At 40.3% G+C, this 25,191-nt stretch overlaps 3 protein-coding genes across 3 annotated transcripts in view; all 3 read right to left on the minus strand.

The window, feature by feature from the left end:
- The window catches only part of LOC139548133 (zinc finger protein ZFP2-like), a 176,629-nt gene that overhangs the window by 113,128 nt on the left and 38,310 nt on the right, over window positions 1-25,191 (minus strand). The window lies entirely within an intron of this gene.
- Window positions 1-25,191, minus strand: part of LOC139548778 (zinc finger protein ZFP2-like) — a 497,157-nt gene that overhangs the window by 65,248 nt on the left and 406,718 nt on the right. The gene's annotated exons all lie outside the window — the stretch shown is intronic.
- Window positions 998-5,463, minus strand: LOC139549375 (zinc finger protein 180-like). Its single transcript, XM_071359827.1, has 2 exons — window positions 4,869-5,463; window positions 998-2,194 (listed from the first exon to the last, which is right to left on the minus strand). The coding sequence occupies exons 1-2, from the start codon at window positions 5,194-5,196 to the stop codon at window positions 1,479-1,481; spliced, it is 1,044 nt and encodes a 347-aa protein (XP_071215928.1). The 5' UTR covers window positions 5,197-5,463; the 3' UTR covers window positions 998-1,478.

The following is a 25,191-nucleotide window of genomic DNA, read 5'->3' on the forward strand; positions in this document are numbered from 1 at the left end:
ATAATCTCCACCCGGCACAGCCAGAAGAGGACTGGCCACCCCTCATAGTCTGGTTCCTCTCTAGGTTTCTTCCTAGGTTTTGGCATTTCTAGGGAGTTTTTCCTAGCCACCGTGCTTCTACATCTGCATTGCTTGCTGTTTGGGGTTTTAGGCTGGGTTTCTGTACAGCACTTCGAGATATTAGCTGATGTACGAAGGGCTATATAAAATAAACTTGATTTGACTAACGAGGTGACACCAATCAGTGCGTCCTACGTGCTAACGAGCTAGACGTGCTAACGAGCTAGACGTGCTAAAGTCCAACCTCAAAACATAAATGGAAAAACCAAAGCCTGTAACACTTTCCCCCTTAAGAAAACAAATATATCCTATGTTTTTGTTGGACAAGTTTGCTCACCACTGACAGAAAACAACTTTAATTTCACATAATCAACTACAATGCTTCTACAATATTAACATAGTGTCTACTGGCTGTATAAATCTAGCAACTCCTCTCATACTGGGAATAATTACAGGTGCACCTTACACTATATCATACATGGTCTTAACTAGTAAACACAGATTCTAGTTTTCATCCAGTTCACATAGCTGCCTGGGCCCTGTTTACACCTCCAAGGTGCCCCCCTCACACAGGAATACACACTCAAAGCCTACGAGGCTTTTCTAAAAACTCCACTACGTTTGAGATGTGGTATCCACTCGGCTCGCTGCCTCTCAGATCAAAGGTGGGTCCATCTGCTCTGTTGCCAAAGTTTGGTCTCCCTGAGATCCCAAGTTTGAGGGATCCCTCGTGTACCATTTACCCAGGTCATTTACCCAGGTCGTCAGGAGCCAGGTCATTTACCCAGGTCATTTACCCAGGTCATCAGGAGCCAGGTCATTTACCCAGGTCGTCAGGTGCCAGGTCATTTACCCAGGTCGTCAGGAGCCAGGTCAGTTACCCAGGTCGTCAGGAGCCAGGTCACCAAGTGAAGATTAACATCCCCATCGCCAAATGTGGTGGTTAACTTCTTTAATATCAAATGAGGAGAGAAACTTATCACACAAGTCAGAGTTATTCTTTAACTAAATCTGTATTCACTTCTAAATAAGGGAGCAGGTCAATACAACGTACACATATAAAGTGAATCAATTGAAGGCTCTACGATAATGATGGCTGGTCGACCCACAGGAGGGAGATGAGGTTGCACGTCCTGTTAAAACTAACAGCTCAAAAACCACACGGAATCTGGGAGTAACGTGTACATCCCTGGTTAGAGGACAATTTGTAGAAAACAGATCGCTACATTTTGAAGTGTTGCATTTTGATTCAAGTGGGTCACCAACGTGGGAAGTGTAACAGGGACAAATGTTTAGGCTTCTACATTGTGACATTAAAATAGTCCTACTACAATGTTAAAACATTCTACATTGTGACATTATTTCATTGATATCATGAAACAACTCCTTGTATTTTATGTTTAATCAGAGATCTTTAATCAGAGTATCTCTTCCCCTGTGTGTGTCCGCTTGTGTATATTCCGGCTGTTTGGCTGAGTAAAACTCTTCCCACATTGATCACAGCTATATGGTTTCTCTCCTGTGTGTGTTCTATGGTGTATAGTTAGATAGCTAGAAGAAGAAAAACTCTTCCCACATTGATCACAGCTATATGGTTTCTCTCCTGTGTGTGTTCTATGGTGTATAGTAAGATAGCGAGAAGAAGAAAAACTCTTCCTACATTGATCACAGCTATAAGATTTCTCTCCTGTGTGTGTTCTTTGGTGTATAGTTAGATAGCTAGATTTAGCAAAACTCTTCCCACATTGATCACAGCTATATGGTTTCTCTCCTGTGTGTGTTCTCTGGTGTGCAGTCAGATTGCTAGATGTAGTAAAACTCTTCCCACATTGATCACAGCTATAAGATTTCTCTCCTGTGTGTGTTCTATGGTGTGATTTCAGGGAGCCTGACTGAGTAAAACTCCTCCCACATTGATCACAGCTATAAGGTTTCTCTCCTGTGTGTGTTCTCTGGTGTATTTTAAGTTCTGATGAAGATTTGCAACGTGTCCCACAGTTAGAGCAGCAAATAGATTTCTTCCCTGTGGGCCTCTGCTGGTGTTTCTTGAGGAGTTCTGATCTGGAGAGACTTTTCTCTGCCCCATGATGTTGTCGAGGCTCCCCAGAGGATCCACGATAGTCACATCTCTCTCCTGTGTGAACAACAAGGTCAGACAGATGGTTAAAGGCCTGCAACAGCAGAAATCCACTGTGTATTTGAGGTAAAAGGTGATGCCCAGAGGTCTGTTAAATTATTTTACAATTGTCTTAAGACAGTCAAACCTAAGCAGTGTGCCAGACAAGCTTTGATCTCCAAAAATGGCCCCTTTATGTGTTTGCTAAAATTGCGGCACGAGGGCGATGCACACACAATTTAATTGCAGAAACACCTCCCTGCTAATGAGGAAACCACTAGTTATGGATGTAGTATATCTGGTAATGAGGAAACCACTAGTTATGGATGTAGTATATCTGCTAATGAGGAAACCACTAGTTATGGATGTAGTATATCTGCCTGGAACAAAAATGGTGAGCAAAGATTTTAGTTTTCCACAATGTATTCTGAATATTACAGCGCAAGATCAGGAGTGCTACTCAAGGAAACTCACATTAAGCTCTGTGTCGATTCACTAATTCACCACCGTGGGGGAAAACTCAGGGGAGTTCTCATAGGCTGACAGCAAAAATTGCCTCCATTTACAGGTTAGAGTGCATTTCACATTACTATTGGATTATAATTGTAAGGCTCGCTTGAATCACCTGCTTAATATGTTTGTGTTATTGTCGCAAATCAACTGCTTTATACTTATAAAACACTTCAACCAGTAAAATGCTCTTTAGCTAGCTTTGCCATCAGCCTGAAACTGAGGGTTTGTACATTAAGTGTTTCACAAATTGGCCCATAACTTCACCTGTCAACAACATAGACCTACTGTAGGACCCATAACTTCACCTAACAACAACATAGACCTACTGTAGGACCCATAACTTCACCTAACAATAACATAGACCTACTGTAGGACCCATAACTTCACCTAACAATAACATAGACCTACTGTAGGACCCAAAACTTCACCTAACAACATAGACCTACTGTAGGACCCATAACTCCACCTAACAACAACATAGACCTAGGACTATAATACACTAGGCTACTCTGTAATGTGTTGTCATTCTAAATGTCCTGAATAAAGGAAAATATCTCTGTGTGTTGTACAATAGCCTATCCATCAAGGAACAGTTCTCTACACATTATGAGCTAAGTATCTCTGTGTCGAAACAGACTAACGGGACCCTACTGTAAATCAATCAGACCCTATTATAAATCAAGCAGACAATAACATTATAACATTATAAACATCAATTTGTTAGGGATGTTGGATCCAACATGGAGCACAGCATAACTGTCTTTACCAGAGTAATGAATGAAGAAGCACTTTGGTTGTTGTTGCATGTTGTGATATTTATCATGTGACTGTCATTCAGAAAATGATTTCCTGGATCAGCTGATGATAGTTGAACATGTGACTAACTAAACAGCTACAGTATTAAGTATTATGTGTAATTATTGAAGAACCACGTTAATGACAGTATCCATTTGGGTGTTGTCAATAAAGTTAAGGTGACTCTCGGTTAGAACCATTGGATTTAGCAAACTCTGAAATTATTTAGAATTTCTGTGCCCATGAAAACTGTTTTCCCAGCGTAACATAAGGAGCCACAAAATGTTACGTAGGTAGAGTGTATTTTAGAGATCGGAATACAAAAAACTGTAGGAACAGGAAAATAACCTAAACCACAAGGCCAAATCTACACTGGAGGAGCTTACCAAGATGACATTGAATGTTCCTGAGTGGCCTAGTTACAGTTTGGACTTAAATCGTCTTTAAAATCTATGGAAAGACTTGAAAATGGCTTTCTAGCAATGATCAACAACCAACTTGACAGAACTGGAAGGATTTTAAAAAGAATAATGAATATTCACATGAAGATCAGTCTCCTATTGGATGACATCACTCACTCCTTCTGGTTTGCAGTTGTCTAAAAAAACACTATTTTGCTCAAAACATTTATTTGTTTCCCATTAGTGTGTTTGTATTTTACTGTATTTATATAGCACTTTTCAACAGGAAAAGTTTTTTTTAAATCACTGGAGGACATCATGAACAATTCATACAGTACAAAAACATATTCAAGTGTAGAATGCCCTTTTAAAAATCACACATTAGTTCAACAACAGCAGAGTTTGTGCCCCTGTTTTATAAGATAGTACTCACTGTATTTACTGGTGTTAATCAGATCAATGTCCCTGTTTTATAAGATAGTACTCACTGTATTTACTGGTGTTAATCAGATCAATGTCCCTGTTTTATAAGATAGTACTCACTGTATTTACTGGTGTTAATCAGATCAATGTCCCTGTTTTATAAGATAGTACTCACTGTATTTACTGGTGTTAATCAGATCAATGTCCCTGTTTTATTAGATAGTACTCACTGTATTTACTGGTGTTAATCAGATCAATGTCCCTGTTTTATAAGATAGTACTCACTGTATTTACTGGTGTTAATCAGATCAATGTCCCTGTTTTATTAGATAGTACTCACTGTATTTACTGGTGTTAATCAGATCAATGTCCCTGTTTTATAAGATAGTACTCACTGTATTTACTGGTGTTAATCAGATCAATGTCCCTGTTTTATAAGATAGTACTCACTGTTTTTACTGGTGTTAATCAGATCAATGTCCCTGTTTTATAAGATAGTACTCACTGTATTTACTGGTGTTAATCAGATCAATGCCCCTGTTTTATTAGATAGTACTCACTGTATTTACTGGTGTTAATCAGATCTCCAGTCTTCTCTTCTTCGTCCTCCTCTAATGTGACAGTAATCTCCCCCTCTTCATCCTCCACTCCAAAAACTTCATCTTCCTCCTTTTCTTTCACAGAAAAATCATCCTCCTCTTTCACTCCATAAACTCTGAACGCGTCTTTCTCTTCTTCTTTCACTGTAACACCCTCTACTTCTTGTTTTACTGTGACATCCTCTTCTTCCTTCTCCTCTTTCACGACAATGTTCAGCCCCAGAGCTTCTTTCTCCGTCCAGCAGACCGCCTCTTCTTTAACAAGAGGGGAGAAGTTTAGGGAGCTCATGGTCGGAGATGTTAGCTAGCTAGCTATCATTAGCGACTAGGCTAGTGCTAATTTAACCAGCCAGCTACTATAGCTGACTAATACAAAATAACGTAATATTCAATTAAATAGGTTAACAAGTAGATACGACATAAGTGTGTCTAAAACACAGTAGCTAATATACACCGAAAGCGTCTAAATAGCTTGAATCTTTCGGCTATGTTGGCTAGCAAGCTACCGAGGTGGTTGACGAGCTGTTTATGAAGAACCGTCCACTAGATTATACGTCACGCTGGCAGCGTCGCCTGAAAGACGCACATCGCCGTCTGCTGACTGGAGGGGAAACGCAGTTGAGGATCATATTTATTTTCAGACAAAGATTATTTTAGATGGATTTAATTAAATAATACTATTATATTGAGACATACAAAGACAGGAATGTGTTGATTGATTAGTGCGAATAAAAAATGTTTACCACAGCATATTTAAGGCAGTTTCATTAAGTTAAACTACATCTAAATTAGCAGCTAGCTACTGTAGGTCTATACTGCTCCTACATGGTGTAACAATACATCATGTAGATGTATATAATGAACAGACTAGGTCCATACTGCTCCTACATGGTGTAACAATACATAATGTAGATGTATATAATGAACAGACTAGGTCTATACTGCTCCTACATGGTGTAACAATACATCATGTATATAATGAACAGACTAGGTCTATACTGCTCCTACATGGTGTAACAATACATCATGTATATAATGAACAGACTAGGTCTATACTGCTCCTACACGGTTTAACAATACATCATGTAGATGTATATAATGAACAGACTAGGTCTATACTGCTCCTACGTGGTGTAACAATACATCATGTAGATGTATATAATGAACAGACTAGGTCTATACTGCTCCTAAATGGTGTAACAATACATCATGTAGATGTATATAATGAACAGACTAGGTCTATACTGCTCCTACATGGTTTAACAATACATCATGTAGATGTATATAATGAACAGACTAGGTCTATACTGCTCCTACATGGTGTAACAATACATCTTGTAGATGTACACTAGCATTCAAAAGTTTGGGGTCACTTAGAAATGTCCTTGTTTTTTAAAGAAAATCAAATTTTTTCATTTATTTACCTGTTTTTGCTTTGTCATTATTGGGTATTGTGTGTAGATTGATGAGGGAAACAATTATTGAATCAATTTTAGAATAAGGCTGTAACGTACCAAAATGTGGAAAAAGTGAAGGGGTCTGAATGCTTTCTGAATGCATTGTATATATAGGGACAGTACTTAGTGACATCACTTCATGAAACAGGAGCTACAAATATATAACATAGGTTCACAGTATCAACATTCAATGTATCAAAATATATGACCAAGCTGGAAGTGGAAACGCCAGCCCAGCCACAATCCTAGAGGTTCACTGATGATCAACCTCCTCCTTCACATCTGACTCCTGATGATCAACCTCCTCCTTCACATCTGACTCCTGATGATCAACCTCCTCCTTCACGTCTGACTCCTGATGATCAACCTCCTCCTTCACATCTGACTCCTGATGATCAACCTCCTCCTTCACATCTGACTCCTGATGATCAACCTCCTCTTTCACATCTGACTCCTGATGATCAACCTCCTCCTTCACATCTGACTCCTGATGATCAACCTCCTCCTTCACGTCTGACTCCTGATGATCAACCTCCTCCTTCACATCTGACTCCAGTGATCAATCCAGAGCGTCTACTTTTTTGGGGAATCCCGACGGACGACGTCATCCAATAGGCCGTCATCACCACAACCGCCCACAAGTTAATTGTCATTCAGGTTATCAATGGGAAGAACATTAGCAATATCTCCTGTCTGGTAACTTATCTCGTTCAAAGGATTTACATTGGCAGGTGCACAGGGAGAAACCCCATTAAAAAACCTCAGTTGATCTTAAACTGCAGAAACACTTTTGGAAGTCTTTAAGTGCATCAAAGTCTGTGGCTTGTGATGTTGGGACAAATGATAATCCCTTATTATACAAGAGACAAAATTCACAAATTCTACAGCCGAACGGCAGAGTCATGTCTTCAGTGGAAAACTAACAATGACTCAATAATCCTTCTGGGAATGTTATGATGTCATAAAGTTATGGGCGGAGTTAGAAAGTTGGCTGTCAGATGTACAGTTATACAATGTAAAATTACTTTTAATCTGTCTGTCTGTATATTTCAAAACATGGCATTTGAGGGTGCAGTGAGATACCCCAGAGTTGGACGATACTTTTCTCATAAATCATCTTAAATATTATACTTAATTAAACCTGGAAATCAACCAATCCTCTGTTGTTAATTCAATAGAAAGGTCAAATGCTTTATTATCTAAAAGTTGAAAGTGACAGAGAGAAAAAAAATGGTGCTGATGAATGCACTGGCTGTGTTCCAGTGGGTCTGGGCAGGTGTGATGTAGTTAATGTTTCTATGATGTTGTTTGTATGTGTATGTTTTGTATTGTTTATAAAATATCAAATAAAATATTAAAACATTTCCAATGCAAAATAACACCTTACAGTTCTATTTTTGGAGTTATTACATTAAACCAATCAGAATTTATGTAACGGATGTGAAATTAGCGGGTACGCGCTACTAGCGTTTCAATCAGTTACGTCACTTGCTCTGCAAGGGCCGTGGCTTTTGTGGAGCGATGGGTAACGACGCTTCGTGGGTGTCAGTTGTTGATGTGTGCAGAAGGTCCCTGGTTCGCGGGCAAAGGGACGGTTTAAAGTTATACTATTACATTTAGAAGAATGCCAAAGTTAGGTGTGAAGTAATATGGAGGACCAGCCTATTCCCTATGATGTATACTACAACAGAAATAACTTAAAATGTATAACTTTAAATTAAACCAATAATTTGCACTCATGACTTGAGTGATTAAAGAAAACCAACGTTTTGTAAATACATAATGCCATCTAACCAAATATCAAAGAATGTTAGCTATATGCAGTTATCTTAGCCAGCCAGCTAAACCAATCAGGTGTTCGACGAAATGATTCTTCAGACGTCATTGATCACGTGCTGCTGATAACGTGACACTGCTTTGAATTATACCGCTTAGCGACTTCAGTACATGCCTCATAGCTCCAGTCTCAAACTTAACCCCGTTCCTGCTGAAGAAGAGAAGGTCTGCTGGATGGAGAAAGTAGCTCTCGTGAAAGAGGAGGAGGAAAAGGAGCCTATTACAATACAAAAACAAGTAGAGAGTGAGGCTGTTACCGTGAAAGAAGAAGAGAAAGCCGTTTCAGTTAAAGAAGAGGAAGACGCGTTCAGAGTGAAAGAGGATGACGATGAACGTAAGTACTGTCTTAACAGAAGCACAAACTCTGTGGTTGGAAGTTGAACTGATGTGTGGTGTTATTAATGATTAACACTAGTAAGTACTGTCTTAACAGAAGCACAAACTCTGTTGTTGTTGAACTGATGTGTGGTGTTAAAGCGGAAATCTGCAATTGCTACATCCATATTTTGACTTTTAAATGTATTTATATATATCTATATGTATGTATGTGTATATATATATATTATATATTTATAGCCATTAATTCTTGAAGAATATAACACATGCCTCATGAGCTTAGTTCAACTGTTGTACCCATCAGAACCCCAAATAAGCTTTTTTTACTCAAATGTTTAGAAACAATGTAAATCAACACTGTATAGCCTCAACATGGTTAAAACTATAATGTTGATATCATGGATGGTCAGTCCTTTCATCCATAGGTCTGTCTATGAATTTGAGACCAGTTACATTTCTCCAGCCCCATCATCTTATTACCAAAACAGTGGTGGAATTACAGCTTTGTTATTGGTTGAACTGCAGATTGGTTGATTGATTGTTGTGTGGCTTTTTTTAAAGGGGCAACCTAGTTTTTAAACAAACAAAATGGCTGCCCAGAGTCCTGAGCTGTGTTAGAATACTCATACTAACTGCACTATTTGTGATGTTAATTGAGTATATAGTCTGCTTATTGGTCATAGTATGATGTAGTTAGTATGCCAAAAGTTCCCGGATGTCGTACTAAATTCGCCAAAATACGATGTAAACACGCAGTACTTTAGGGCCCATAAAGCAATTCTTCAGAAAATGAGCGTGGCTTCAACGTTTTCAGATTTGAAGAAAATGGTTGAAAATATGCAGCCGAAGTCCGAGAGAGCGGATACAAATGAACTGCTTTAAATAATTATGACAAATGTTGAGCAATGTAATGAAGTAATGACTTTTCAAATAAGTTACCTTACACGTTATATGACTATTGTTGTTCACTTGACAATCTTAAGACAAATGTCAAATAATGAACATTCATTACAGACGTCATTGTTTGTACAACATCATGGCTACACATCACCTTTTACAGTGGATTTCTGCTGTTGTGGGCCTTAAGCCACCTGTCTGACTTGTTGTTCACACAGGAAAGAGACGTGACTATCGTGGATCCTCTAGGGAGCCTCAACTACCTCATGATGCTGACGAGGCAGAGAAGAGTCTCTCCACGTCGAAACACCTTAAGAAACACCAGCAGAGAACCACAGGGAAGAAATCTCAGTTCTGCTCTGACTGTGGGAAAGGTTGCACATCTTCATCAGAACTTAAAATACACCAGAGAACACACAAAGGAGAGAAACCTTATAGCTGTGATCAATGTGGGAAGAGTTTTACTACATCTAGATCTCTGACTTCACACCAGAGAATACACACAGGAGAGAAGCCTTATATCTGTGATCAATGTGGGATGAGTTTTACTACATCTAGCCAGCTGACTTCACACCAGAGAACACACACAGGAGAGAAGCCTTATACACTGCTCAAAAAAATAAAGGGAACACTGGTCATTTATGAACATTTGAACATCTTGGCCATGTTCTGTTATAATCTCCACCCGGCACAGCCAGAAGAGGACTGGCCACCCCTCATAGTCTGGTTCCTCTCTAGGTTTCTTCCTAGGTTTTGGCATTTCTAGGGAGTTTTTCCTAGCCACCGTGCTTCTACACCTGCATTGCTTGCTGTTTGGGGTTTTAGGCTGGGTTTCTGTACAGCACTTCGAGATATTAGCTGATGTACGAAGGGCTATATAAAATAAACTTGATTTGACTAACGAGGTGACACCAATCAGTGCGTCCTACGTGCTAACGAGCTAGACGTGCTAAAGTCCAAAGTCCAACCTCAAAACATAAATGGAAAAACCAAAGCCTGTAACACTTTCCCCCTTAAGAAAACAAATATATCCTATGTTTTTGTTGGACAAGTTTGCTCACCACTGACAGAAAACAACTTTAATTTCACATAATCAACTACAATGCTTCTACAATATTAACATAGTGTCTACTGGCTGTATAAATCTAGCAACTCCTCTCATACTGGGAATAATTACAGGTGCACCTTACACTATATCATACATGGTCTTAACTAGTAAACACAGATTCTAGTTTTCATCCAGTTCACATAGCTGCCTGGGCCCTGTTTACACCTCCAAGGTGCCCCCCTCACACAGGAATACACACTCAAAGCCTACGAGGCTTTTCTAAAAACTCCACTACGTTTGAGATGTGGTATCCACTCGGCTCGCTGCCTCTCAGATCAAAGGTGGGTCCATCTGCTCTGTTGCCGAACTTTGGTCTCCCTGAGATCCCAAGTTTGAGGGATCCCTCGTGTACCATTTACCCAGGTCATTTACCCAGGTCGTCAGGAGCCAGGTAATTTACCCAGGTCGTCAGGAGCCAGGTCATTTACCCGGGTCCTTTACCCAGGTCATCAGGAGCCAGGTCATTTACCCAGGTCGTCAGGAGCCAGGTCATTTACCCAGGTCGTCAGGAGCCAGGTCACCAAGTGAAGATTAACATCCCCATCGCCAAATGTGGTGGTTAACTTCTTTAATATCAAATGAGGAGAGAAACTTATCACACAAGTCAGAGTTATTCTTTAACTAAATCTGTATTCACTTCTAAATAAGGGAGCAGGTCAATACAACGTACACATATAAAGTGAATCAATTGAAGGCTCTACGATAATGATGGCTGGTCGACCCACAGGACAAAAGTACAAAGGTCTTTTATAGCCAAGATACTCTCCTTTCAACCTACATGACCGATAATAGATGTACAGAACGGGTCACAAGGTTTAGATTTGAATCAAAGATAGTTATAATTCTCAGCAGACAGTATCTGCTGTAAAAACAGTACTCTTTGTGTAGAGACCAGGTTCTGGCCCTGAGGTCATCTCTCCCTGGTACCATATAGAACAGAAACATTCACGTCCTACGTGCTTCCCCACTAGCTTCTAGAACTCTCGTCTTCCTAAAACTCACTTGCTTCTAGAACTGTCGTCCACTTGGAACGAGCCCAAACAAAACTAATCTCCAAAAACAGAAAAACATGCAGTCAAAATAAGATCCATGGCAACTCACTGGCTAAACGCAAAACTTTTTGACTGCCAACCTTGAGACAATCAGAAACCAAGTTGTCCGTACCATGGACACAAGCACCAAAAACGCTGTTGTTTTGACAAGTAGCAATAAACTACTGATATCGATTAGGGGGGAAATCAGGTTGTATGTGATATGGAAACTAACACAACTAAAAAAAGACATGGAAATGGGAGATATATTTTACCTCTCTGGTTAGAGGACAACCTGCAGAAGACAGTCAGCTACATTTTGGAGTGATGCATTTAAATGTAGGGGTCACTAAACAAAGGACCACAACACTTATTTGTCATAACTCACCAATATCATGCTAAAATAATTTGTGCGAGAGGAGGGAGATGAGGTTGCATGTCCTGTTAAAACTAACAGCTCAAAAATCACACGGAATCTGGGAGTAATGTGTACATCCCTGGTTAGAGGACAATTTGTAGAAAACAGATCGCTACATTTTGAAGTGCTGCATTTTGATTCAAGTGGGTCACCAACGTGGTAAGTGGAACACAACTCTTTTGTAACAGGGACAAATGTTTAGGCTTCCACATTGTGACATCATTAAAATACTACTACTACAATGTTAAAACATTCTACATTGTGACATCATTAAAAAAAAAAATTTTTTTTATTTTATTTCACCTTTATTTAACCAGGTAGGCTAGTTGAGAACAAGTTCTCATTTGCAACTGCGACCTGGCCAAGATAAAGCATAGCAGTGTGAACAGACAACACAGAGTTACACATGGAGTAAACAATAAACAAGTCAATAACATGGTAGAAAAAAAAAAGAGAATCTATATACAATGTGTGCAAAAGGCATGAGGTAGGCAATAAATCGAATAATTACAATTTAGCAGATTAACACTGGAGTGATAAATCATCAGATGATCATGTGCAAGAAGAGATACTGGTGTGCAAAAGAGCAGAAAAGTAAATAAATAAAAGCAGTATGGGGGGTGAGGTAGGTAAATTGGGTGGGTAGTTTACAGATGGACTATGTACAGCTGCAGCGATCGGTTAGCTGCTCGGATAGCAGATTTTTAAAGTTGTTGAGGGAGATAAAAGTCTCCAACTTCAGAGATTTTTGCAATTCGTTCCAGTCGCAGGCAGCAGAGAACTGGAAGGAAAGGCGTCCAAATGAGGTTTTGGCTTTAGGGATGATCAGTGAGATACACCTGCTGGAGCGCGTGTTGCAGGTGGGTGTAGCCATCGTGACCAGTGAACTGAGATAAGGCGGCACTTTACCTAGCATAGCCTTGTAGATGACCTGGAGCCAGTGAGTCTGACGACGAACATGTAGCGAGGGCCAGCCGACTAGGGCATACAGGTCGCAGTGGTGGGTCGTATAAGGTGCTTTAGTAACAAAACGAATGGCACTGTGATAAACTGCATCCAAAATACTACCTACTGTAGGACCCATAACAACAATCATAGACCTACTGTAGGACCCATAACTTCACCTAACAACAACATAGATCTACTGTAGGACCCATAACTTCACCTATCAACAACAGACCTAGGATTATAAATCGTTTAATAATTCAGGTGAAATCATGGAAACTAAAATGTCTGCCATGACATTTCATAACCAGATAATTTTGTGAATAATCCCACTAGTACCCATAACTTCACCAAACAACAAATAAAGTGAAAATAGCTCTGCTGTGTTGTACAATCAGCCGATCCGATCAAGGAACAGTTCTTCTACACATTGATCGCAGCTATATAGTATCTCTGCTGTGCAAACAGATCTAACGAGTGCCCTACAGTTAAATCAAGCCAGACAATAACATTATAAACATCAATTTGTTAGGGATGTTGGATGCAATGTGGAGCACGGCATAACTGTCTTTACCAGAGTAATGAATGAAGAAGCACATTGGTTGTTGTTGCATGGTGTGCAGTCAGATGGCTCGATTTAGCAAAACTCTTCCCACATTGATCACAGCTGTATGGTTTCTCTCCTGTGTGTGTTCTCTGGTGTGCAGTCAGATTGCTAGATGTAGTAAAACTCTTCCCACATTGATCACAGCTATAAGGTTTCTCTCCTGTGTGTGTTCTCTGGTGTGCAGTCAGATTGCTAGATGTAGTAAAACTCCTCCCACATTGATCACAGCTAAAAGGTTTCTCTCCTGTGTGTGTTCTCTGGTGTATTTTAAGTTCTGATGAAGATTTGCAACATTTCCCACAGTCAGAGCAGCAGTGAGATTTCTTCCCTGTGGATCTCTGCTGGTGTTTCTTGAGGAGTTCTGATCTGGAGAGACTCTTCTCTGCCTCATGATGTTGTCGAGGCTCCCCAGAGGATCCACGATAGTCACATCTCTCTCCTGTGTGAACAACAAGGTCAGACAGATGGTTAAAGGCCCACAACAGCAGAAATCCACTGTGTATTTGAGGTAAAAGGTGATGCCCAGAGGTCTGTTAAATTATTTTACAATTGTCTTAAGACAGTCAAACCTAAGCCGTGTGGCAGACGACCTTTGATCTCCAAAAAAGGCCCCTTTCTGTGTTTGCTAAAATTGCGGCACGAGGGCGATGCACACACAGTTTGATTGCAGAAACACCTCCCTGCTAATGAGGAAACCACTAGTTATGGATGTAGTATATCTGCTAATGAGGAAACCACTAGTTATGGATGTAGTATATCTGCTAATGAGGAAACCACTAGTTATGGATGTAGTATATCTGCCTGGAACAAAAATGGTGAGCAAAGATTTTAGTTTTCCACAATGTATTCTGAATATTACTGCGCAAGATCAGGAGTGCTACTGAAGGAAACTCACATTAAGCTCTGTGTCTATTTACTAATTCACCACCGTGGGGGAAAACTCAGGGGAGTTCTCATAGGCTGACAGCAAAAATAGCCTCCATTTCTAGGTTTCTTATGAGTGCATTTCACATTACTTTGGATTATAATTGTAAGGCTCGTTTGAATCTCCTGCTTAATATGTTTGTGTTATTGTCCCAAATCAACTGCTTTATAGTTAAAAAACACTTCAAACAGTAAAATGCTCTTTGGCTTTTCTATCAGCCTGACAATGAGGGTTTGTACATTAAGTGTTTGACAAATTGGCCCATAACTTCACCAAACAATAACATAGACCTACTGTAGAACCCATAACTTCACCTAACAACAACATAGACCAACTGTAGGACCCATAACTTCACCTAACAACAACATAGAACTACTGTAGGACCCATAACTTCACCTAACAACAACATAGACCTACTGTAGAACCCATAACTTTACCTAACAACAACATAGACCTACTGTAGAACCCATAACTTCACCTAACAATAACATAGACCTAGGACTATAAATCAATAATATTTCAGGTGAAACATGGAAACTAAAATGTCTGTCATGACATTTCATAACCTGATCACTAGATAATTTTGTGAATAATCCCACTAGACTACTCTGTAATGTGTTGTCATTCTAAATGTCCTGAATAAAGGAAAATAGCTCTGTGTGTTGTACAATAGCCCATCCATCAAGGAACAGTTCTCTACACATTATGAGCAAAGTATCTCTGTGTCCAAACAGACTAACGAGACCCTACAGTAAATCAAGCAGACAATAACACATTATAAACAGAGGTCGACCGATTATGATTTTTCAACGCCGATACCGATTATTGGAGGGACAGAAAAGCCGACACCGATTAAATCGGCCAATAAAATAAAAAAAATAAAAAAAGTTTTTATTTATTTATTTATTTGTAATAATGACAATTACAACAATACTGAATGAACACTTATTTTAACTTAATACATCAAAATACATCAAAATCAATTTAGCCTCAAATAAATAATGAAACATGTTCAATTTGTTTTAAATAATGCAAAAACAAAGTGTTGGAGAAGAAAGTAAAAGTGCAATATGTGCCATGTAAGAAAGCTAACGTTTAAGTTCCTTGCTCAGAACATGAGAACATATGAAAGCTGGTGGTTCCTTTTAACACGAGTCTTCAATATTCCCAGGTAAGAAGTTTTAGGTTGTAGTTATTATAGGAATTATAGGACTATTTCTCTCTATACCATTTGTATTTCATTAACCTTTGACTTTTGGATGTTCTTATAGGCACTTTAGTATTGCCAGTGTAACAGTACAGCTTCCGTCCCTCTCCTCGCTCCTCCCTGGGCTCGAACCAGGAACACAACGACAGCCACCCTCGAAGCAGAGTTACCCATGCAGCAACACAACGACAACAGCCACCCTCGAAGCAGAGTTACCCATGCAGCAACACAACGACAACAGCCACCCTCGAAGCAGCGTTACCCATGCAGCAACACAACGACAACAGCCACCCTCGAAGCAGAGTTACCCATGCAGCAACACAACGACAACAGCCACCCTCGAAGCAGCGTTACCCATGCAGCAACACAACGACAACAGCCACCCTCGAAGCAGCGTTACCCAGGCAGCAACACAACGACAACAGCCACCCTCGAAGCAGAGTTACCCAGGCAGCAACACAACGACAACAGCCACCCTCGAAGCAGCATTACCCATGCAGCAACACAACGACAACAGCCACCCTCAAAGCAGAGTTACCCATGCAGCAACACAACGACAACAGCCACCCTCGAAGCAGCGTTACCCAGGCAGCAACACAACGACAACAGCCACCCTCGAAGCAGCGTTACCCATGCAGCAACACAACGACAACAGCCACCCTCGAAGCAGAGTTACCCATGCAGCAACACAACGACAACAGCCACCCTCGAAGCAGCGTTACCCAGGCAGCAACACAACGACAACAGCCACCCTCGAAGCAGCGTTACCCATGCAGCAACACAACGACAACAGCCACCCTCGAAGCAGCGTTACCCATGCAGCAACACAACGACAACAGCCACCCTCGAAGCAGCGTTACCCATGCAGCAACACAACGACAACAGCCACCCTCGAAGCAGCGTTACCCATGCAGCAACACAACGACAACAGCCACCCTCGAAGCAGAGTTACCCATGCAGCAACACAACGACAACAGCCACCCTCGAAGCAGCGTTACCCATGCAGCAACACAACGACAACAGCCACCCTCGAAGCAGAGTTACCCAGGCAGAGCAAGGGGAACAACCTCTCCAAGGCTCAGAGCGAGTGACGTTTGAAACGCTATTAGCGCGCGCTAACTAGCTAGCCATTTCACATCGGTTACACCAGCCTCATCTTGGGAGTTGATAGGCTTGAAGTCATAAACAGCGCAATGTTTGACGCACAACGAAGAGCTGCTGGCAAAAGCACGGAAGTGCTGTTTGAATGAATGTTTACGCGCCTGCTGCTGCCTACCACCTACCACAGTCAGATACTTAGATACTTGTATGCTCAGTCAGATTATATGCAACGCAGGACATGCTAAATAATATCTAGTAATATCATCAACCATGTGTAGTTAACTAGTGATTATGATTGATTGATTGTTTTTTTTAAAGATAAGTTTAATGCTAGCTAGCAACTTACCTTGGCTTACTGCATTCGCGTAACAGGCAGTCTCCTTGTGGAGTGCAACGAGAGGCAGGTGGTTATAGCGTTGGACTAGTTAACTGTAAGGTTGTAAGATTGGATCCCCCGAGCGGACAAGGTAAAAATCTGCCGTTCTGCCCCTGGACATGGCAGTTAACCCACCATTCCTAGGCCGTCATTGAAAATAAGAATGTGTTCTTAACCGACTTGCCTAGTTAAATTAAGATTAAATAAAGGTGTTAAAAAAACAGCCAAATCGGTGTCCGAAAATACAGATTTCCGATTGTTATGAAAACTTGAAATCGGCCCTAATTAATCGGTCGACCTCTAGTCATAATGATAGTTTAACCAGGTTTCTAGGATATATAGTATATTCTAGAATTCATCCATGATGTCATAATGATAGTTTAACCTGTTGAGGATAGGGGGCGCTATTTACACTTTGGGGGAAAATCGTTCCCAATTTAAACGGCCTCGTACTCAATTCTTGCTCGTACAATATGCATATTATTATTACTATTGGATAGAAAACACTCTCTAGTTTCTAAAACCGTTTGAATTTTGTCTGTGGGTAAAACAGAACTCTTTTGGCAGCACACTTTGTGACCAGGAAGTGGAAAGTCTGAAATCTATCTTCTGTTCAAGTGACTGCCTATAAATGGGCATTATACGTATGACTATACGTGCACGTCATACACCTTCACCCGGATGTCAAGAGGAAGTGAGAGGAAAAATGAGTTGATTATCTCTGTCTGACGTTGAATAAACCATCTTGGAACAACGTGTCCCCCATTTTCTGTTGTCTGCAAGGCGCGTGGGGGGACCTGTTATTGCCTACTGGAAACCTGTCGTTATGGGCGAATATGAGCTCCGGCTTTGAATTTATTTGATACATGTTACAATATCATCCTAAAGTATGTTTTTTCAATATAGTTTCATTCGATTATTGAACTTTATTCGGGACGTTCGGCGTGTTGCGTTGTTCGACTTTGTTGACGTTGGAGAGCTTAGCGCTGCATGGCCAGTGTGCTTGCTAATTCAAGAGGGAAAAAGAACGTTCTGAATCCAAAACAACGACGGTTCTGGACAAAGGACCCATTGTACAACATTCTGATAGAAGATCAGCAAAAGTAGGAACCATTTTGTGATGCTATTTCATATATCTGTCGAACTGTGTACTAGTAGCTTTGCGCTCAGGTTTTGGTTATTCCCTTACCATAACTAAGTCTTATGTCGTAATGAAGATATTTTTAGAATTCTAACACTGCGATTACATTAAGAACTAATGGATCTATCGTTTCCTATACAACATGTATTTTTTTGTAATGTTTATGAATAGCTATTTGGTCAGAATAGGTGAGAGTCTAATAGAAATATCTGAACATTCTGGGAAAAAGATGCTACGTTAGCACGTTATGCTACGTTATGCTACGTTGTATAACCACGGATTTCAGCTCTAAATATGCACATTTTCGAACAAAACATAAGTGTATGTATAACCTGATGTTACAGGACTGTCATCTGAGGAAGGTTTATGAAGGTTAGTGAAATTTAATATCTTTTGCTGGTTTATTCGCTAACGCTAACGTGCCTATTGCTATCGCTAACGTGCCTTGATGAATGAATGCAGAAGTGTGGTAGGCTATTGTAGTAAGCTAATATAATGCTATATTGTGTTTTCGCTGTAAAACACTTAGAAAATCTGAAATATTGGCTGTATTCACAAGATCTTTGTCTTTAATTTGCTATACACCATGTATTTTTCAGAAATGTTTTATGATGAGTATTTCGGTATGTCACGTTGGTGTCTGTAATAATTCTGGCTGCTTTCGGTGCAATTTCTGATTGTAGCCGCAATGTAAACTATGATTTATACCTGAAATATGCACATTTTTCGAACAAAACATAGATTTATTGTATAACATGTTATAAGACTGTCATCTGATTAAGTTGTTTCTTGGTTTCTTTGGTTTGTTCTAGGTTAGTTTGGTTGATTTTGTGCATGCTACCTGTGCTGTGAAAAATGTCTGTGCTTTTTTCTATTTGTTGGTGAGCTAACATAAATATATATTGTGTTTTCCCTGTAAAACATTTTAAAAAATCGGACATGTTGGCTGGATTCACAAGATGTGTATCTTTCATTTGCTGTATTGGACTTGTTAATGTGTGAAAGTTAAATATTTCTAAAAGAATATTTTTTGAATTTCGCGCTCTGCCTTTTCAGTGGAATGTGGGAGGAGTTCCGCTAGCGGAACGGGGGGGCGAGACATGTTAACCAGGTTTCTAGGCTATATAGTATATTCTAGAATTCATCCATGATGTCATAATGATAGTTTAACCAGGTTTCTAGGATATATAGTATATTCTAGAATTCATCCATGATGTCATAATGATAGTTTAACCAGGTTTCTAGGATATATAGTATATTCTAGAATTCATCCATGATGTCATAATGATAGTTTAACCAGGTTTCTAGGATATATAGTATATTATAGAATTCATCCATGATGTCATAATGATAGTTTAACCAGGTTTCTAGGATATATAGTATATTCTAGAATTCATCCATGATGTCATAATGATAGTTTAGCCAGGTTTCGACCTCTAATTACAAACATCAATTTGTTAGGGATGTTGGATCCAAGCATGTCATGAATGTCCTGCTTAATATAATGTTTGTGTGATCATCGCAAATCAACCGCTTTGTACTTAAAAAACCCTTCAACCAGTAAAATGCTCTTTGTCTAGCTTTTCCATCAGCCTGACAATGAGGGTTTGTACACTGTTTGCCAAATTGGCCCATAACTTCACCAAACAACAAATAAAGGAAAATAGCTCTGTGTGTTGTACAATAGCCGATCCATCAAGGAACAGTTCTCTACACATTATGAGCTAAGTATCTCTGTATGCAAACAGACTAACGAGACCCTACTGTAAATCAAGCAGACAATAAAACATTATAAACACCAATTTGTTAGGTATTTTGGATCCAACGTGGAGCACGGCATAACTGTCTTTACCAGAGTAATGAATGAAGAAGCACTTTGGTTGTTGTTGCATGTCGTGATGTTTGTCATTTGACTGGCATTCAGAAAATGATTTCCTGGATCAGCTGATGATAGTTGAACATGTGACTAACTAAACAGCTACAGTATTAAGTATTATGTGTAATTATTGAAAAACCACGTTAATGACAGTATCCATTTGGGTGTTGTCAATAAAGCTAAGGGGACTTTCAGTTAGAACCATTGGATTTAGCAAACTCTGAAATGATTTAGGATTTCTGTTCCCATGAAAACTGTTTTCCCAACGTAATATAAAGAGACACTAAATGTGACGTAGTTAGAGAGCATTTCAGAGATCTGAATACCAAAAAACTGTCCAACAGCAATATTCAGTATTTAAGTTGAAGTTCATCATATGACAAGCTTAACGTTATGACTATAACTACTGTTCCCTGAAGGAGGGAAAATAGGTACAACATACTATCATATCCACGCCTCGCTGGAATCCCCGCCTTCCACAGGTGATGAGCGTGAGGCTTGGATTTTATTCCTTAAATGTAATACCGCTCTTCACCACCCCAGGAAAGGGCGGGGACAAACAGGTGTTGAACCTCGATTCCCTCCTTAAGGGAAGTGTAATTATAATCAAAGTTACACTCCCTTTCAGTCATTCAACTTCGGTACAACATACTATGGAGAAATAAATTCAAACCTAAACCGAAACCAAACGGATACTAAATGAAACAGCAGACCACCCAGACTTGTCCCTACAAGATGCGTCAGTTTTGTCAATTTATTAATTGTCTTTTGTTTGAAACACTCCTGTCAATGTTGACTAAGGACGCACACCTGATTACGCATATAGAAGTAGGATTAATCTACCTGGCCTGCACACAAATATAGGCCTATAAATGTGCCCATTTGGGAATGTCTGATAGTATTTCTCATTGTCTTAACGCTGCACCACTAATTAGTTGTGGAGCTTCTCAAAGTAACTTTTTCTTCACCTCCAAACAGCAAGTAAAAATCACAATCAAATGCATAAAAATAAAAATCAATTGCGAATGACAATAGTTCCTCAAAGTATTTTCGTAAAATATTTCCAGCTCTCACCCTTTCGATAACCACTCAGCATTAAAGGGAAAAACGCAATGCTCTGATCCAGTGGAAATGTCATAAAATACCTGATTACTTCTTATCCCTTACACAAATAGCCTACAGCTATGTCTGTCCAGAACTCACCGGAGCAGGAAACTGAGGGCCTAGAATATTTTATACAATGTTGCAAGCTTGCTATCAGAGTTTCCTGACCCAGTTGATAGTTGATACAATGTTTCAAGTTTGTTGTAGACAGGCCATGTGCAGCCAATGTGATTTCTAGGTTATTTATTTTTATCAGGATATTTTCTACCTGCAGAATGCAATGTTTTTATTTGTTATGTCGGCTATTTTTTTACATAGTTGGCAATGGCAATAAAAGTTACTCTTAGATTTGTATAATTTTCATTTAGATTTAGATAGAATGTAGATTAATCACAGACAATAATTTTGAGATACTATTATAAATTAAATTAAACTTCCACGAAAATCTGGTCGGGTTGTGTTGACGACCGGCTCCCTCCGGTCGGGTTGTGTTGACGACCGGCTCCCTCCGGTCGGGTTGTGTTGACGAGCGGATCCCTCCGGTCGGGTTGTGTTGACGACCGGCTCCCTCCGGTCGGGTTGTGTTGACGACCGGCTCCCTCCGGTCGGGTTGTGTTGACGACCGGCTCCCTCCGGTCGGGTTGTGTTGACGACCGGCTCCCTCCGGTCGGGTTGTGTTGACGACCGGCTCCCTCCGGTCGGGTTGTGTTGACGACCGGCTCCCTCCGGTCGGGTTGTGTTGACGACCGGCTCCCTCCGGTCGGGTTGTGTTGACGACCGGCTCCCTCCGGTTGGGTTGTGTTGACGACCGGTTCCCTCCGGTCGGGTTGTGTTGACGACCGGTTCCCTCCGGTCGGGTTGTGTTGACGACCGGTTCCCTCCGGTCGGGTTGTGTTGACGACCGGCTCTCCCCGGTCGGGTTGTGTTGACGACCGGCTCCCTCCGGTCGGGTTATGTTAACGACCGGCTCCCTCTAGTCATTTGTGTGTCTTATTTATTAAATCAAACAGCGTGCTTAAAGCATCAGACAAGTTCAGTACATATAGATTTTATAAAAACACATGGGGCGATTGGTTGAAAGAACAGATGACTCTTGGTTGACCAAGATGTATTTTAGTTGGGGACAGCACTAGAACATGATTTTGGGGCTCCCAGGTGGCGCAGCGGACACTGAATCTCAGTGCTCGAGGCGCCACTACAGACACCCTGGATCAAATCCAGGCTGTATCACAAGCGGCCGTGATTGGGAGTCCCATAGGGCGGCGCACAATTGGCCCAGCGTCGTCCGGGTTAGGCAGTCTTAGTAAATAAGAATTTGTTCTTAACTGACTTGCCTATGTAACGGATGTGAAATGGCTAGCTAGTTAGCGGGTACGCGCTAATAGCATTTCAATCGGTTACGTCACTTGCTCTGAGACTGAAGTAGGGTTTCCCCTTGCTCTGCAAGGGCCGCGGCTTTTGTGGAGCGATGGGTAACGACGCTTCGTGGGTGTCAGTTGTTGATGTGTGCAGAGGGTCCCTGGTTCGCGCCCGGGTATGGGCGAGGGGACGTCGTAAAGTTATACTGTTACACCTAGTTAAATAAAGGTTACATTTAAATAAATAAATAAATAGTGTTTCATGACAAACCATTTTTTACAAATCCGTCAAGGCACCAACTTTGAGAAGGGTTTAAAACAAAGGTTTCAAACCAATTCATGAATGTAATTGAATCTAGGTATGTTTTGCCTTTAATGTAAGCGCATGGGAAAAAAATTGGCTGAATATTATACAATGACTTATCAACAGCTCTAATAATTTGCCTCCACAGGAAATCTTCACTGGCAATTCTAGAATATACTATATAGCCTAGAAACCTGGTTAAACTATAATTATGACATCATGGATGAATTCTAGAATATACTATATATCCCAGAAACCTGGTTAAACTATCACTATGACATCATGGATGAATTCTGGAATATACTATAGAGCCTAGAAACCTGGTTAAACTATCACTATGACATCATGGATGAATTCTGGAATATACTATAGAGCCTAGAAACCTGGTTAAACTATCACTATGACATCATGGATGAATTCTAGAATATACTATATATCCTAGAAACCTGGTTAAACTATCATTATGACATCATGCATGGCCAGTCCTTGTATTCATAGTTTAGTGAATTCAGGGGGTAGCCCTGAGATGAACTCAAACCTGGGTCCAGCGACTGTCAAGCCAACACCTTATAACTGTTATGCCAAGATGTCTGAACTTCTTGACGAGGTCGGTAGGTGTTGGGTTACGGTTGCTACAATAGCTTTCTCTATGAATTTGAGAGTGGTTACATTTCTCCAGACCCCATCCCTCAGCTGTTTACCAAACCAAGTCTCTTGGCAGCCATTTTGTTGCTGTTTAAATACTAGGTTGTCCCTTTAAAAAAACACACATCAATCAACCAATCTGCAGTTGAAACAATAACAAAGCTGTAATTCCACCACTGTTTTGGTAATAAGATGATGATGGGCCTGGAGACATTTAACTACTCTCAAATTCATAGACAGACCTATGGATGCAAGGACTGACCATCCATGATATCAACATTATAGTTTTAACCATGTTGAGGCTGTTGATTTACATTGTTTCTAAACATTGGAGTAAAAAAAGCTTATTTTGGGTTCTGATGGGGTACAACAGTTGAACTAAGCTCATGAGGCATGTGTTATATTCTTCAAGAATCAATGGCTATAAATAAATAATTTAAAAGTCAAAATATGGATGTAGCAATTGCCGATTTCCCCTTTAACACCAAACATCAGTTCAACAACTGCAGAGTTTGTACCTGTTTTTAAGACAGTACTTACCAGTGGTAATCACGGCCCAGTTTCTCAAAACCATCTTATGGCTAAGTTCATCTTTAGAACCACTGGATGCCTTAAATTGCGTTTGGGAAATCGGGCCCAGATATCCAGTTTCCCCCTCCTCTTCTTCCGATGAGACCGTAAACTCCCCCTCCTCCGCTTTCACTTCAAAAACGGAATCCTCCTCATCTTTAACTGTAACATCCTCCTCTTTCACTGTACGAGTCTTCCTCTTCTTTCACTGCAACGTCTTTCTCTTCTTCTTTCCCCGTAACAGCCTCACGCTCTACTTCTTGTTTTACTGTAACATCCTTCTCTTCCTCCTCCTCTTTCACGACAATGTTCAGCCCCAGAGCTTCTTTCTCCGTCCAGCAGACCTCCTCTTCTTTAACAGGTGGGGGGATATTTAGGGAGCTCATGTTCGGGGATGTTAGCTATCTAGCTATCATTAGCGACTAGGCTAGTGCTAATTTAACCAGCCAGCTACTATAGCTGACTAATACAAAATAACGTAATATTAAATTAAATAGGTTAACAAGTAGATACGACAGAAGTGTGTCTAAAACACAGTAGCTAATATACACCGAAAGCGTCTAAATAGCTTGAATCTTTCGGCTATGTTGGGTAGCTAGCTACCGAGGTGGTTGACGAGCTGTTTATGAAGAACCGTCCACTAGATTATACGTCACGCTGGCAGCGTCGCCTGAAAGACGCACATCGCCGTCTGCTGACTGGAGGGGAAACGCAGTTGAGGATCATATTTTATTTTCAGACAAAGATTATTTGAAACGGATTTAATTCAATAATACTATTATATTGAGACATACAAAGGCCGGAATGTGTTGATTGATTAGTGCGAATAAAAAAACGTTTACTACTGCACATTTAAGGCAGTTTCATTAACTCAAACTAAATCTAAATAATTAGCAAGCTACTGTAGGTCCATACTGCTCCTACGTGGTGTAACAATACATCATGTAGATGTATATATTGAACAGACTAGGTCCATACTGCTCCTACATGGTGTAAAAATACATCATGTAGATGTACACTACCATTCAAAGGTTTGGGGTCC

The sequence above is a fragment of the Salvelinus alpinus genome, chromosome 2 (genome assembly GCF_045679555.1).
Source record: "Salvelinus alpinus chromosome 2, SLU_Salpinus.1, whole genome shotgun sequence".
Classification (NCBI taxonomy): domain Eukaryota; kingdom Metazoa; phylum Chordata; class Actinopteri; order Salmoniformes; family Salmonidae; genus Salvelinus; species Salvelinus alpinus.